Source organism: Mus pahari, chromosome 18 (assembly GCF_900095145.1).
Source record: "Mus pahari chromosome 18, PAHARI_EIJ_v1.1, whole genome shotgun sequence".
In the NCBI taxonomy this organism is placed as follows: domain Eukaryota; kingdom Metazoa; phylum Chordata; class Mammalia; order Rodentia; family Muridae; genus Mus; species Mus pahari.
In genome coordinates this window covers 32,488,746-32,501,979 of record NC_034607.1, presented here as the reverse complement: position 1 = coordinate 32,501,979, position 13,234 = coordinate 32,488,746, and the positions used below count along the sequence as shown (strand labels likewise).

At 47.3% G+C, this 13,234-nt stretch overlaps 1 protein-coding gene across 1 annotated transcript in view; it reads left to right on the top strand.

Annotated features, from left to right (window-relative positions):
* Ralbp1 (ralA binding protein 1) overlaps positions 1-7,906 on the top strand; it is a 35,457-nt gene extending 27,551 nt beyond the window's left edge. Inside the window, exons 7-10 of the mRNA XM_021217833.2 lie at positions 3,336-3,443; positions 4,712-4,833; positions 5,256-5,379; positions 7,380-7,906. Of these exons, the coding sequence (XP_021073492.1) occupies positions 3,336-3,443; positions 4,712-4,833; positions 5,256-5,379; positions 7,380-7,625 (600 nt within the window). The 3' untranslated portion in view covers positions 7,626-7,906. The remainder of the gene's footprint in view (positions 1-3,335; positions 3,444-4,711; positions 4,834-5,255; positions 5,380-7,379) is intronic.
* Positions 7,907-13,234: the final 5,328 nt, after the last annotated feature.

Here is a 13,234-nt window from a genome sequence, read left to right as displayed (position 1 = left end):
GGGAGTATGGACGAGCCTTCTGTACACTGCTGTAAGTTATTCTTTTAAAAGCAGAACACACCTATCTGTTGATGCTAAATTCTCTGGTGGGAAAATTATTCATACAGATGTTTCCTGTTTTGTGTTATTCATACTTTAGTGTGGTATAAATCAAATATTTCATTAAGTTTAGAAAGACTTTTTCTTTTTTAATTATAAAGGTGATCTTGTTATTTCCGCCTGGTTTGTGTCTGTGGGCAGAGCTGGAAGAGTGAGAGACCCTGGAGAGAGGCTGCTGAGAAGTTTGAGTTTTGAATGGAAATGCAGGCTTGAAGGCCCAGGCGGGATTCTGCTTTGCAGTCACTGAAGGGAAGAACCGCGTGGCCCTGCTGCTTTGTTGGGAGTGCACAAGGCCCACTTGTAGCTTTGTGCTAGTTTAGTGTGTGATGTTGAGTCTGGACTCAGTTTCCCAGTCACATCAAAGCTAAAATCCACACCTCTGAAAGATCGCACAAGCCACATGCAGATCCATTAGCAGATTGAGTAGCACAGCCTGCAGACACTAGTTAGCGCCTCCAGGACCTGGAGAGTGGAGCTGGGGGGTCATTGTGAGAAGACAGCCACCTCAGACCTTTTGCTTCAAGGATATAGCGCTTGTTGAGAGCACAGGTCTGAGATCCTCGTAGCTGCACCCAGTTTTCAGGATGTACAGTCTGGGAGGAAACCTTTCCTTTTGTTTTTCTCTCCAGCTCACTAAATTGTCCATCTTTTGTTTCCTCTGTTATAGCCTCTTTTTTGTTTGTTGTTTTAATAAGATCTGGCACTGGGCCAGCAGTCTCAAGTTTGTTCTGTAGCCAAAGTGACTTTGAATTCTCGATCCTGCTGCCTCTATCTCCCACATGCTGGATTATAGGCATGGGCCACCATGCTCGGCTTTGGATGTATGCCTAAGTTTCACAGGGCAGATTGCAGTTATTGATCTAATTGCATTGTCCAGCAGCCCTTATGCGAAGAGTCCATGACATACATAGGTGGATGTTTGGCTTTTGTGTCTCTTAGTTGTGTGTCTGTGTTGAATAAAGGGACCGTGGCTGTGGAAACAGCTTAGTTGGTAAATAAAGTGTTTGCTCTTGCAAAAATAAGGACCAGAATTCAGTCCATAGCACTCACATAAAAGCCAGATGTTATGGCTTATACCTGTAATCTCAGCACTGGTAAGGCAGACAGGAGGGTCCCTGAGCTTGAAGGTCAGATAGTCTAGAGTCAAGGTTAAGTGAGAGACCTTGATGACTTCTATACACGTGCACACAAATGTGCACACAAGTACATGACTGTACATGTTTGTGAGCACACATACACACATACATCAGAGGCAGTATGGTTGTATGACGAGGGATGGCTGTCTTCTTCCCCTTATCAGTTATATTCTCTCCCCTGACCATTCCCTCTCCTCAATGACTTATTTTGTAGCTACATGCTCAGGTTCCTTCATGCTGGCTTCTCTTTTGAGGGAGAAATTACTTAAAGAAGTATCATTCAGTGGATTAGTGACTGAAAATATGGAAAAACATAGCAGCAGTTTAAACCCTGATATCATCTTAGCACTTTCCCAAAAATTAGTCATGTGGTTATTTATCATATAGTGCAGAAATTTCACTCAGCCATTATCCTCTAAGAGAAGCAGCCACAACCCAAAGCCTTCACAGAACATTCGCAGACTGTTCATAACAGCTAAAAGCAGCAGCCCCAGAACCCTGCAGCTGCTGCGTGTGTATCTAAGTTAAGACGAATCTATTCCAGCCTCCCATCTTCCCTCTGCCCTCACTACCTGTATCTCCGGCACGTGTTCACCCTCTGGGTAGTTCACTCTCATTCACACACACATACACAAATCTCAGGAACAAACAGTCCCAGAGTCCTCCTTAACCCCTACCCTGGGAGGTTTCTGCCCCATGTTGGGCACCATCTGACCAAGTCAGCTCAGTCAGTCAACAGGTTCTCCAGGGCAAGGGTGAGGATTAGAAAGAAAAAAGACAATTAGACAACCCAGCAGCATGACCCCAGCCAGTTCTGAGGCTGAGGTGGGTTTATGTTTTACCAATCTGCTTTTATACCATTTTAATTGCATGCAAGTAACAAGGTCAGTTCTAGGTTAAGGAAAAAGCAAGGCAATAAGCAGAGTCCCAGGATCCCTGTTTCTAGGGCCTTTTCTGGATGACCAAGCTATCTGAGCCTACTTCCCTGTCCTAGCCCAAAGTCACATTCTTGCCTGAAGCCTACTTCTTTGTTCTAGCCTAAAATCAGATTCCCACCTGAACTCACTTCCCTGTCCTAGCCCAAAATCAGATTCCTGCCTGAGCCTACTTCTCTGTCCTGACCCAAAATCAGATTCCTGTCAAGAGGCTACAAAAGCTCTCCACAATTCCTATGCTGGTTGTCACTGAGCAACTACTCACACCAGCATAACAGACAGAAGCATCTTAAAGCCAAGTATGAAGCTAGAGAGAAATGACTTGTTGAGTCAGCTCACCTGAGACCCGAGAGAGGGGCTGTTAGGATAGAGAGCAGGTCCGTGGTGCTGGGTACCAACAGATGGAGCAAGGGGAATGTTTCCCAACAGGGTAGTGGTGGTGGTGGTGGGGGTGACTTGACTATATGTATTTGTAAAATTAGTTACATTAGGCTGATAATTGGTACCCCAGTAGCTCCCTTCAAGACCTCTCATGTAGTCAGGATTAAGGGGGCATACTCATCAGAACTAAGCATTTTTCATAGCGTAGCCACAGACCAAGATAACCATGTCATGTTCTTTTCTTACTTTAAAATGTTTATTCTTTGTGTGAAAGTGTGCATGTGGGTATGGACATGCTGTGGCACAAGTGTGGAAGTCAGAGAACAACTTGCTAGAGTCAGTTCTCTGCATCATGTGAGTCCTAGGGAGGGCATTGAGCTCAGGTGGCCAGACTTTCTGAGACCAAGTGTCTACCACGGAGCCACCTTGCAGTCTCTGCCCACATTATATTCTTTTATAGTTTGATTTGGGTTTTGCTTTTTGAGATGGGATCTTTCTGTTGTCCTGGCTGTTCTGGAACTTACTATGGCCTTGAACTTCAAGCTAGCCTTGAACTCACATAGCTCCTACCTCTGCCTCCTGAGTGCTAGGATTAAAGGCATGTGCCACCATCTCTGCTCCTACCTACAGTATACCCTGAGTCTAGTTAGCAAATGTCGGGTCATCATTACAGACAGTTCCCTACTGCTGCTGGGGTTTTCTTCATTTTATAATTTAAGAGGACCATTTGTTGACTGTGTGTTCCATGTAGGCTGAACAGTTCATCATGTGTTGTCTTTGACAGGAGTGTGAAACCAAGATTGCACAGGAGATAGCTAGCCTTTCGAAAGAGGATGTTTCCAAAGAAGAAATGAATGAAAACGAAGAAGTTATAAATATCCTTCTTGCCCAGGCAAGCTATACTTTTTGATTTCCAAAGGGATTTATTGGTCATTTTTCAAATAGAAGCTCAACTTTTAACTTCTTTTTTTTTTAACTTTTTAAAACCAAAATTGTAATGGACTCCAAAAAAGTTGTTCCTATTCTGTGGCCCTACCCTTGTGCTGTGTGTGGAGGGAGAAGCTGCCTTCTGTTTAGCTTCCTAGTTTCTGTAAGTCTACAAAGAAGGTTGTGGTGGTGGCATGTTCTGACTTACAAGAACAGAAACAAACAATCTGGAGGAGAGAGAAGCCCCAGATCCCTTCCTTAGAGTTTCCCACTTGAGGTCTCTTGGAGTACTTCATCCATGTATGCGCTGAGGTAAAGGATGAGGGTCTGTGTTTGAACACGGAGAAGTGGTCTTACTCGGGAGCTTTGCAGTGCTTCTTGGACTGCCCATGGTGCCCCTTGTTTGGAAGGAATTGCTGGCGCTCTTGCCTCCAATGCATCTTCTGCTCCACTGTTTGCTTTAGACCTGAGAACCCTAGCTGGAGTGCAGACGGGGCTCTCTCCATATCACTGTTGTCAAGCCGTTTAGGAATGGTCAACCTGCCAAGGAGAGTTCTTACTTTGATCTGAAGGGCATGGCTGGGGACAGTGAGGAAGGCAGGGAGAGCCTGTAACCTTTCTTCTCTCTGTTCTGTCTTACACCCGATACTGGCACCAGCCACACATGCATCTCTTGGGTCCTGTTCCTAGTGACAATGAAAAGTCACTGTGACCCTGAATCCTGAGAGACAGGAAGCCAAAGCTGATGATTTTTAGATTATGTTTATTTGTGCATATGTATTGCACATACATGCATTCAGATACCCTCTGGACCAGAAGAAGGTATTGGATCCCCCTCCAACAGATGGTGTGAGTCCTTGATGTGGGTGCTGGGAGCCAGATGTGGGTCCTCTGGAAGAAGAGCAAGTGCTCATAACTGCTGAGCAGCAGTCTCTCCAGCCCTGAGCAAGGCAAAGCAGATGTTGACATAGGGACCTCTGCTGTGGTATGGCGGGCTCAAAGGAGCCTTGCAAAAGCTACAGCTGGTCCTTGTGTGCATTTTGTTGTTGAGAAGAGTCTAGACATTCTCTCAACAGGACTTAATGTAGCTTTTCTTGATTCTGAGACAGCAGCATGGTCTTGGTTGTAGTAACTTGTGTTCAGCACCGAGCAGGGTGACATGAGAGGCACTGGTGAGGTGGCGTTTCCTCCACCAGAGCTCAGACAGGTGCCCACCCATTGTCTTTGTTTCAGGAGAATGAAATCCTGACTGAACAGGAGGAGCTCCTGGCCATGGAGCAGTTCCTGCGTCGTCAGATTGCCTCGGAGAAAGAAGAGATCGACCGTCTCCGAGCTGAGATAGCAGAGATCCAGAGGTACAGGGGAGCCTGGGGCTGGGAGCTTCCAGCTGGGTTGTGCTTTATATGAGCAGAATTGAACTCAAAGTTCAGTGGTTTTCATCTTCCTAGTGCATTGAGCCTTTAACAGCTCCTCATGTTGTAGTGACTCCAGCCATAATGTTATTTTCCTTGCTACTTCATAACTGTAATTTGCTACCATTATGAGTTGTAAATACTGATATGCAGATGGTGGCCTTAGGCGAGCCCTGGGAAAGGATTGTTTGGCTTCCATAGAGGTTGAGAACCACTGTTTTAGACATTCCTGGAAAGAACTGGGCTTCTGAAATCAGTAAGTGTCTTACCAGGTCTTAGGCAGCACTGGGTCAGGTCGATGCTCAAGCGTGGGTGGGTCTTCGCTGGCCTCTGGAGTTCACTGTCGCTGCCTCTCCTCCACACAGCCGTCAGCAGCACGGCCGGAGTGAGACGGAGGAGTACTCGTCTGACAGCGAGAGCGAGAGCGAGGACGAGGAGGAGCTGCAGATGATTCTGGAAGACCTACAGAGGCAGAATGAAGAGTTAGAAGTGAGTGTGGGGGAGCAACCTCCAGAAGGTTCTTGGGACCACAAATCACCTATTTTCCCAAGAGAGGAATTAAAGGACTTTTTTTTTTTAAAGATTTACTTTATTTAGATTTTATGTATGTGAGTGCACTGTAGCTGTCTTCAGACACACCACAAGAGGACATCAGATCCCATTACAGATGGTCACAAGCCACCGTGTGGTTGCTGGGAATTGAACTCAGAACCTCTGGAAGAGCAGTCAGTGTTGTTAATCGCTGAGCCATCGCTCCAGCTCCCTCAAGGGCATTCTTACCAGGATGAAGTGTGTGTTCTAGGCTGTCTGAAGTGGGTGTTCTAGGCTGTCTGAAGTGGGTAGTTTCCCCTGACCTTGGTTACGAGTGAGCCTATAAAAGGTGAGAGGCACCTGGCCACTGTCCTAAGTGGCCTTGCAGTGGAGAAAACCAGTCCGGTTTCTTGTAGCCCTTGACCCCAGAGCAGTGGGTGTGACGGAATGCCTGGGAAGCTGGACTGAGAGGGAGACGCTGGCCTAAGCAGTTTCCCTTCTGTAAGGATGACTTGGTAAACCGAGGACACCTTTGCTTCACTCATGCTCACTGAACTGCCTGCCAGGCAAGTACACATGGGGGTCAAGCACAGAGGCTGGGCCTGGCGGCTCAGGAGGCAGAGAGGGGCATTTCTGAGTTGGAGGCCAGTTTGGTCTATAGAGTGAGTTCCAGGACAGTCAGGCTTGAAAAACAACAACAAAAAGGTAGGAAAACTATTGTGGCTGGAGAGGTGGCTGAGCAGTTAGGAGAACTGGCTGCTCTTGGAGGACCCAGGTTCAGGTCCCAGCACCCACATGGCTGCTCTTGTCTAACTCCCGTTCCAAGAGATTCAACACACTCACACAGACATAGATAAAAATATTATTTTAAGGATTGCCCAGGGCTCTGCCCGTCCACTGTGTGGAGGGTGGGCAGAGTGAGGGACAGTGATGCCATGACACTTGTAGCAGTAGTCTGTCCTGGCAGGGATCCAGGGACATGGCCCCGCTGGCGGAGGGGCTGCAGTGAGGCTGAGGACCTGAGTTAAAGCCAGTTCCTGTCACATGCACACACCTGTGTCACATATGTACCTGTGTCACACACGCACCTGTACCCAGTGAGGGATCCCAGCACTCAGGAAGCAGAGGCTCGCAGAGCTGAGTTAGAGGTCAGCCTGGTCTACAGAGTTGAGACCTTGTTTTGAAAAACGTAAGAAAGGAAGTTAGTGTGAGTGAGACAGATTGCTGGAAATTCTGTCATTTAGAAGACACATTGGCAACCTAACTTGATCTCCATTTTCCTGAACAGGAACAAATGGCAGAATCAGTGGAGTGTTTTGTTGTGCACATGGTGTAGGCCCTGCTTGAGCCAAAGCAGCTGCCCTGCGTCTTGCCATGTTCTCAGTCGGGGAGGGAAGGGTCAAGGCTCACCCAGTGTCACGCCGAGTGAGCAGTGGGGCTGGCACCTGTGCTCACCTCACTGAACGAAAAGTCTAGTTGTAGGGCACACCAGCTGCTTAGGATGCTGGGAAATCCTGAGGAAGAAGAGTGTCCGATGACTGGGGTGGTTGCTGCACAAACGGAGCTTGCAGGAGCTTGGGGTGAGCCACTCTTGAGTTCCTGCTGAATGAGTACCCAGCATTTAAGCAGCTGTGGTTCCTACAGTCCTCAAAGAGGTCGTAAAGACTTTGACTTGGGAAGAGTCTCAGCTTTTACCCAGTTCTGATCCCCCTTGCTCCTCACTGCTCTGGTGACACACTGTTTCCTAAAAGTGTTTCTCTTTGAGTCCATGCTCTCAGGCATTCAGAGTGGAATTTATACCTCAGCCACACAGCCATCTTCTTGTCTAATGCTGCACCAGCCAGGCTGGCTAGAATACAACTAGATCCTTGCTCAGGATGGCTTGTGGCCTGTGCTCTGCCCGGATTCCTTGTCCTTCTGCCCTTAAGTGGTAACTGCTCTTTCTGTCATTCTTTAAGATAAAGAACAATCACTTGAACCAAGCGGTTCATGAGGAGCGGGAGGCCATCATCGAGCTCCGAGTGCAGCTCCGGTTGCTCCAGATGCAGCGAGCCAAGTCTGAGCAGCAGCTACAGGAGGAGGAGGGGCCCGAGAGGCGAGGGGGCACAGGCCCACCGCCCTGTGACGGTGTCCTCGAGGTGAGAGTAGCCAAGGAGCAAGCGAAGGCCTCGCCCAGCAAAGACCGGAAGGAGACACCCATCTGAGCTGCGGGCTGGCCCTGTGCATCTTACTGTAAGTGCGAGTGAGCTGCCTGCCTGCTGGACATTCTCTAAAGGCTCTCAGAGACGTTCCCTCTTGCACACGTCTGACTCCGTGTCAGGCTCAGGGCCTGGGTGGGTGAAGCAGTGGACACACGGGGGGCTTGCAGGGAACACAGGCATTTCCAGATAGTGTCAGCTTATTTGAAAATTAATTTTCTTTGTTAAAAATAACTATTTTAACCTTTGAGTGGCTTCTTTTTAAACCAAAAATTCTTTTCTTTTGCTTTTTTTTTTTTTTTTTTTTTTTTTTTTTTTTTTTTTTTAAATNACAGCAGAATCAGGATCTCTTTATCAAAGGGTAGGAACCAAATCAGGTCACTTCTGCGCCTGCCTTGTGGACGCTCGTGGTCTCACCAGCCCTGCAGGGTCTCTGGCCACTCTTGCTTGTGCCTTCCACACCTTTCGGTGCAGATTGTTCAGTGGGGAGCTGCCTCATATTCTCTGACTGGCCAGAAAGGCTCTCACCGGGGTTCCCTGCAGCACCACGTTGCTTTTCCAGTTCCGCGTCGAGTCTGTCAGTGTGGGTCAGGATAGCCCAGGTTGGTGGCAGACAGAGGTTACCATGCAGCCTGCCACCAGCCTGGGCAGTGCAAGCCACTCACTCACTGCCAGGGACCAGCAAAGGCCTCTTCTGAGGTGGTCAGAGGTGAGTGACCACCTTGACTCTGAGGTGGTGCGCAGGAAGCTTCTCAAGCCAGAGTCCTCCTCCACACTGACCTTCCAGGAAAACCACAGTGACTTCAGCTGCCAGCTTGGGCTAGGCTACACACCTCTGCCAGGATAAGCCATGTAAAAGCTCTCACGCAGACCGTTCACCTTTCCGTGTCATCTCAAGGGGTTGCTTAAGGACTCTGACAGAACCGAGCAGAAGGAAGAAAAGCAAACCGGTAGCTGTGATTGTCCCCACCTGGTGTTTGCGTCTAACTCAGATGACTGCTCCCTGTGTCTGGGAGGCCTGACTCTTAGGCACCCAGATTTCACTGTCAGATGAGTGGCCCCCAGAGAGGTCCCCTGTGACTCTGAAGACAAATCCCACACTCTAAAGTGAGCGACAAACCCACAGGAGGGCTCCGGTCTCCTCCTAGTTAGTATTTATTTCAGCACCTGTTTTTGTGCGATTTTTTTGTTAGCCTCTACCTATTGCACTGTTGTGACTTGTTGGCCATTATTTGATTTTTGTACGGAAAAAAGCTTTGTTATAGAAATCAGCATACTATTTTTTTAAATCTGGAGAGAAGCTATTATGGTGACTGGAAATATGGTCAGGTGTCAAATACACATGTACAGACGCCTTGCTGCATCCCGTCAGGCGTACAACATCCACTTTATATTTGCTGGCAATATTGAAGAATTCTTTTTGTTTGTGTAAACTCTAATTTCTATCAAGGTATCATGGGTTTTTAAAATTAGTATTTCATTACAAATGTCTCAATGTTGGTTAACTAATTTTTGCCAGGACCATTATTGATCAAGGAAATAAATTCAACAGCCATTTGAGAAAAAAAAAAAAAAGGCTTTTTATTGTACACTCTTTTCTTTGAAATAATTGCATAGCCAGCATCTGGCACGGAGTTGGTGGAGATGCCCAAGGTAGAGAGTGAGTGGGAAGTCTTATTCCACATCGCTCCTCGCCCATGCTCTGTGTGCTCCTGCGGTTAGAGAGGTTTGCATTTTAAATGTGACATGGACTTAGGGCAGCTAGCATGCTAGAGATGTATGACAAACATCTGAATTCTGTAGCTTGTATAGTTTAACTGTACCACAGAATTTATGTTGGTTTACAGAAGGTTCCAGATACCCTGCTGTGACATCTGGGGATGGGGGGCTCAATGAGGATCAGCTCCCAAGCAAGGACCCATGGCTCTCAGGTGCTGTTCTCTGCAGGCGACTCTGTACTGAAAAACACTGGGCATGAAGTCCTGGGATAGACCCAGTGTCTATGTAAGGAGCCAGGGGTGCTGGGAGCACCTGTAATTGAACCTTGGTGGAAATGAGGGTCCTGCAAGTGCTAGTTTGCTGGTCTAGGGGTCAGTGTGCTCTGCGTTCAGAGGCCAGCCTGTCTCCATAAGTGAAGCACAGCGACAGAGGACACTGATAGCAGCTTTCGCATTTCACATGCACGTGTGTGTTCATACACACACACACACACACACACACACACACACACACACACACACACACACACACACACACTGGCTGGTGGATCCAGCTGAAGACTGGGCTTTATGCCTTCCTCCAGGGCATTTTGCTTGTTTCATTCGTCTGGGTATGATCTGAGTTGATACTCTTCAGTGGAGTCACAAATCAAAGACCCCTATCAACTAGGCAGAGAGATCGTGATAAGATTACACACTTGTAAGATAATGCATAATTAGTAAATGGTTCTATACTGGACTTGGAGACCCGGGAAGTAAGGACCAAGTAGCAGGGTCCTTAAATTCCCATATACAGGCTCCCTTTGCAGAGCAGTAAGGTGCTGCTGCTGTGTCCACACCCCCTACTCCCCAACCCCTGCCTGGATGCTTGTCCCCTGTAATCTGGGGGTTTGCCACCATTCAGTTAGTATGACCCATGAAAGGTGGTTCTAGTCTGACAGGGGAAAGAGGGTTAGTTTCATCTGCAGTGAGCTGGAGTTAATTTTTACAAATGTTTCACGTTTGCTCAGTACCATTCCTCTGGTGATGGTTTCAGCAAGGTGCAGGCTCCTGCCTCTCTTCTGGTGTGGATGTGCTTCAGGTGAAGGGGCCCTGGGTATCTGGTGGGGGGGGGGGGCTTGGGCTTCTCAGCTGTGAAAAATGGCTTTCAGGGAGGCACAGGAAATACGTAGCTTACATGCCTTTCTTCACCTCCAGTAAGCAATTTTATCCTGTAGGGCTTCATTTCTCATTGACAAAATAAAGAAAATCCTCACTTCAAAAATGTTTATTCGATTTAGTCCCTAGTGTAGAGCTTTAAGGCGTAGACATTTCCTCACTGAGGACATGATCTGCATATTGTCATGAAGCGCCAGGGGACAGTACCAACAGTTTTTTTTTTTTTTTTTTTTGGTTTTTTGAGACAGGGTTTCTCTATAGCCCTGGCTGACCTGGAACTCACTCTATAGACCAGGCTGGCCTCGAACTCAGAAATCCGCCTGCCTCTGCCTCCCAAGTGCTGGGATTAAAGGCCTGCGCCACCACGCCCGGCAGTACCAACAGTTTTTAATTTTGTGTGCTATTGTATGTCTATTGTATGTTTGTTATATGTCTATTGAATGTACAGCTGTTGTTTGTATGTTATTTATGTCTATTGTAGGTAAGTCTATTACTGTATGTATGGTGTGTGGAGGCCAGAGGCTGACATTGGGTTTCTTTTCATAGCAAGTATATCTTATTCTTATGGGATTTCATATATAACATACTTTGATCCTATCACCTCTTCCGTCTGTGTGTCTGTCCTCCTTTTGTGGATTTAAGAAGAGACTGTCATACAGACGTCCTGGTCCTCTGGCTTAGACTATCCTCTCTCCCCTATCCTGCTCACCAGCCATAAGTGTACAAATCGTATTGCAGATGTATTGACTGGATCATACACCCCTCAGCCGATCTCTGCATGTCACCAGCTGTGGCTTTCTGTAATCTCTGCCTGCTGCGAAAAGAAGCTTGGCAATCTGTGGTTATGGGGATGAGTCTATATGACCCTGGTGAGGAAGTGGCTGCAGGCCCTCTGGGTTCCAGGTACCTGGCTGAGGTCATAGAGCTAGGCATGAATTCTCTATTAAGTGGGCCTTAAGTCCAGCAAGGCGACTGCTGGATACCCATAGGATGTATGAGCCATTACTTCAACATGTTGGTCACTAATGTATTCCAGCGAGACGGTGCTGATGATAGCTTTGCTGTGAGCAGCTTGCATGGTTCCATCCTGAGAGCCAGTCCCCAGTGAGAAGGTTTCCTGTTAAATCCTGTGTTGGAAGTGTGTGGTTCCTTCGGCAATGGGGTTTTGTCTTTTTTTTTTTTTTTTTCTGGGCGGCGTAAAGGACAACAAGGCCTATATTGTCTGGGGGAATCTCTTGGACTCCCCTGGCCAGCAACTCTAAAGGAGGCTCCCCGTGCATAGCACTGGGATTCTGTTAGCTGTTCTGTGTATTTTGGATTAAGTGTTACTCTAATTGGTAAAACTTCCATTGAACTACATATGAACTTACATGTATGTATGTTAACATATGTAAGGTTTTCTGACAAAGTCTACAGCTTAGCTATCCTAAAACTCAGTATGTAGATCAGGCTGTGGCCTCAAACTCAGAGATCCACCTGCCTCTGCCTCCAGAGTGCTGAGCTGCAAAGGTGCACACCACAGCTGGCTTTGTGGTTTTGATGACGCAATGTTCTGTGCAGCTTTTCTAGTAGCCTTAGTGTTCTTTAACCCTTCTCCCTCTCCTGCAGGTAGGTCTCTATCCATCTAGTGTTTCCCACAACACTGTCCCCTTTCTCTGGTATCTGATTACTCCAGGTATATTTGCTACCATCTACAGGTAAGAAGAAAACTTGTAATGTTTGTTTTCTTTGGGGTGGGGGGGCTGGGTCTCCTCAGTACTATTTTCTAGTTCTGTCCACTTAACCTACAAGTTTAATGCTTTCATTATTGACAGCTGAATAGTATTCCATTAAGTATTTGTACCTTACTATTTCTCGTGTTTCACATAGATTCATCTGGACTGAGCTTCTAGAATCCTGCTTCCTTGTCCCCAACCCCAGCACACATCACTGCTGCCTAGCATTTTACATGGGTGCAAAGGGATTAGAACGTGACCCAGGGCCAAGCTGGCACTTGCCCAGCCTTTTCCAAATGGCAGCACTTATGGTCACTACAGCTCGAGATGGGAAACTAATGTGTCTTTCCAGTTACCTTGGGCCTGGGGGTTCCAGCATAGTCAGGACGGGTGGATATGGGGGAGCACAGTGGTTCGTTCTCCCTGGGCTGTACGCTCATCCTCCTGGCTGCTGTCTGGGGCTGTAGGCTGTAGACCCCAAAATTCCAGCTCTAAGTAGAGAAAGCATTAGAGAGTGCTGGGGCCATGCTGCCTACTGCCTGCCAAGCAGCCAGACGAGCCAACTTTTTTTGTCTTTGACAAAAGCTGCCAATTTCACAATTGTTGCTCCACAGGGATAGCTGCTCTCTATTTGAAATTCTAGGGGGTTAAGAAAATCTTAAGTGTGTAGGCATCATGGTTAACTCCCAAAGCTTCAGAAAAATGGTCATGTGCCAAAGAAATGCCCATTCCTTGGGTAACCACGCAGGCAAGCAGGAACTCTAGTTCCAGGGTGGGCAGTCAGCAAAAGGACACGGGAGACGTCTCTGTTGCTTCTTAAGTCAGAAACTGCAAATATGCCTAAACAAAGGAGAGAGGGACCTGCTGAGGAGAGGTGACCAAGATGACTCTGAATATGGTGTCTCTGCAAGGAACAGAAGTGGGGAGGGCTACAGTGTTACTAAAGATCCTACAAGACCAAATTGGTGAAATGTTGCAGACAAAAACCAAATTCTCCTGTGCTCCTCTTAAGTTTCTCTGAAAA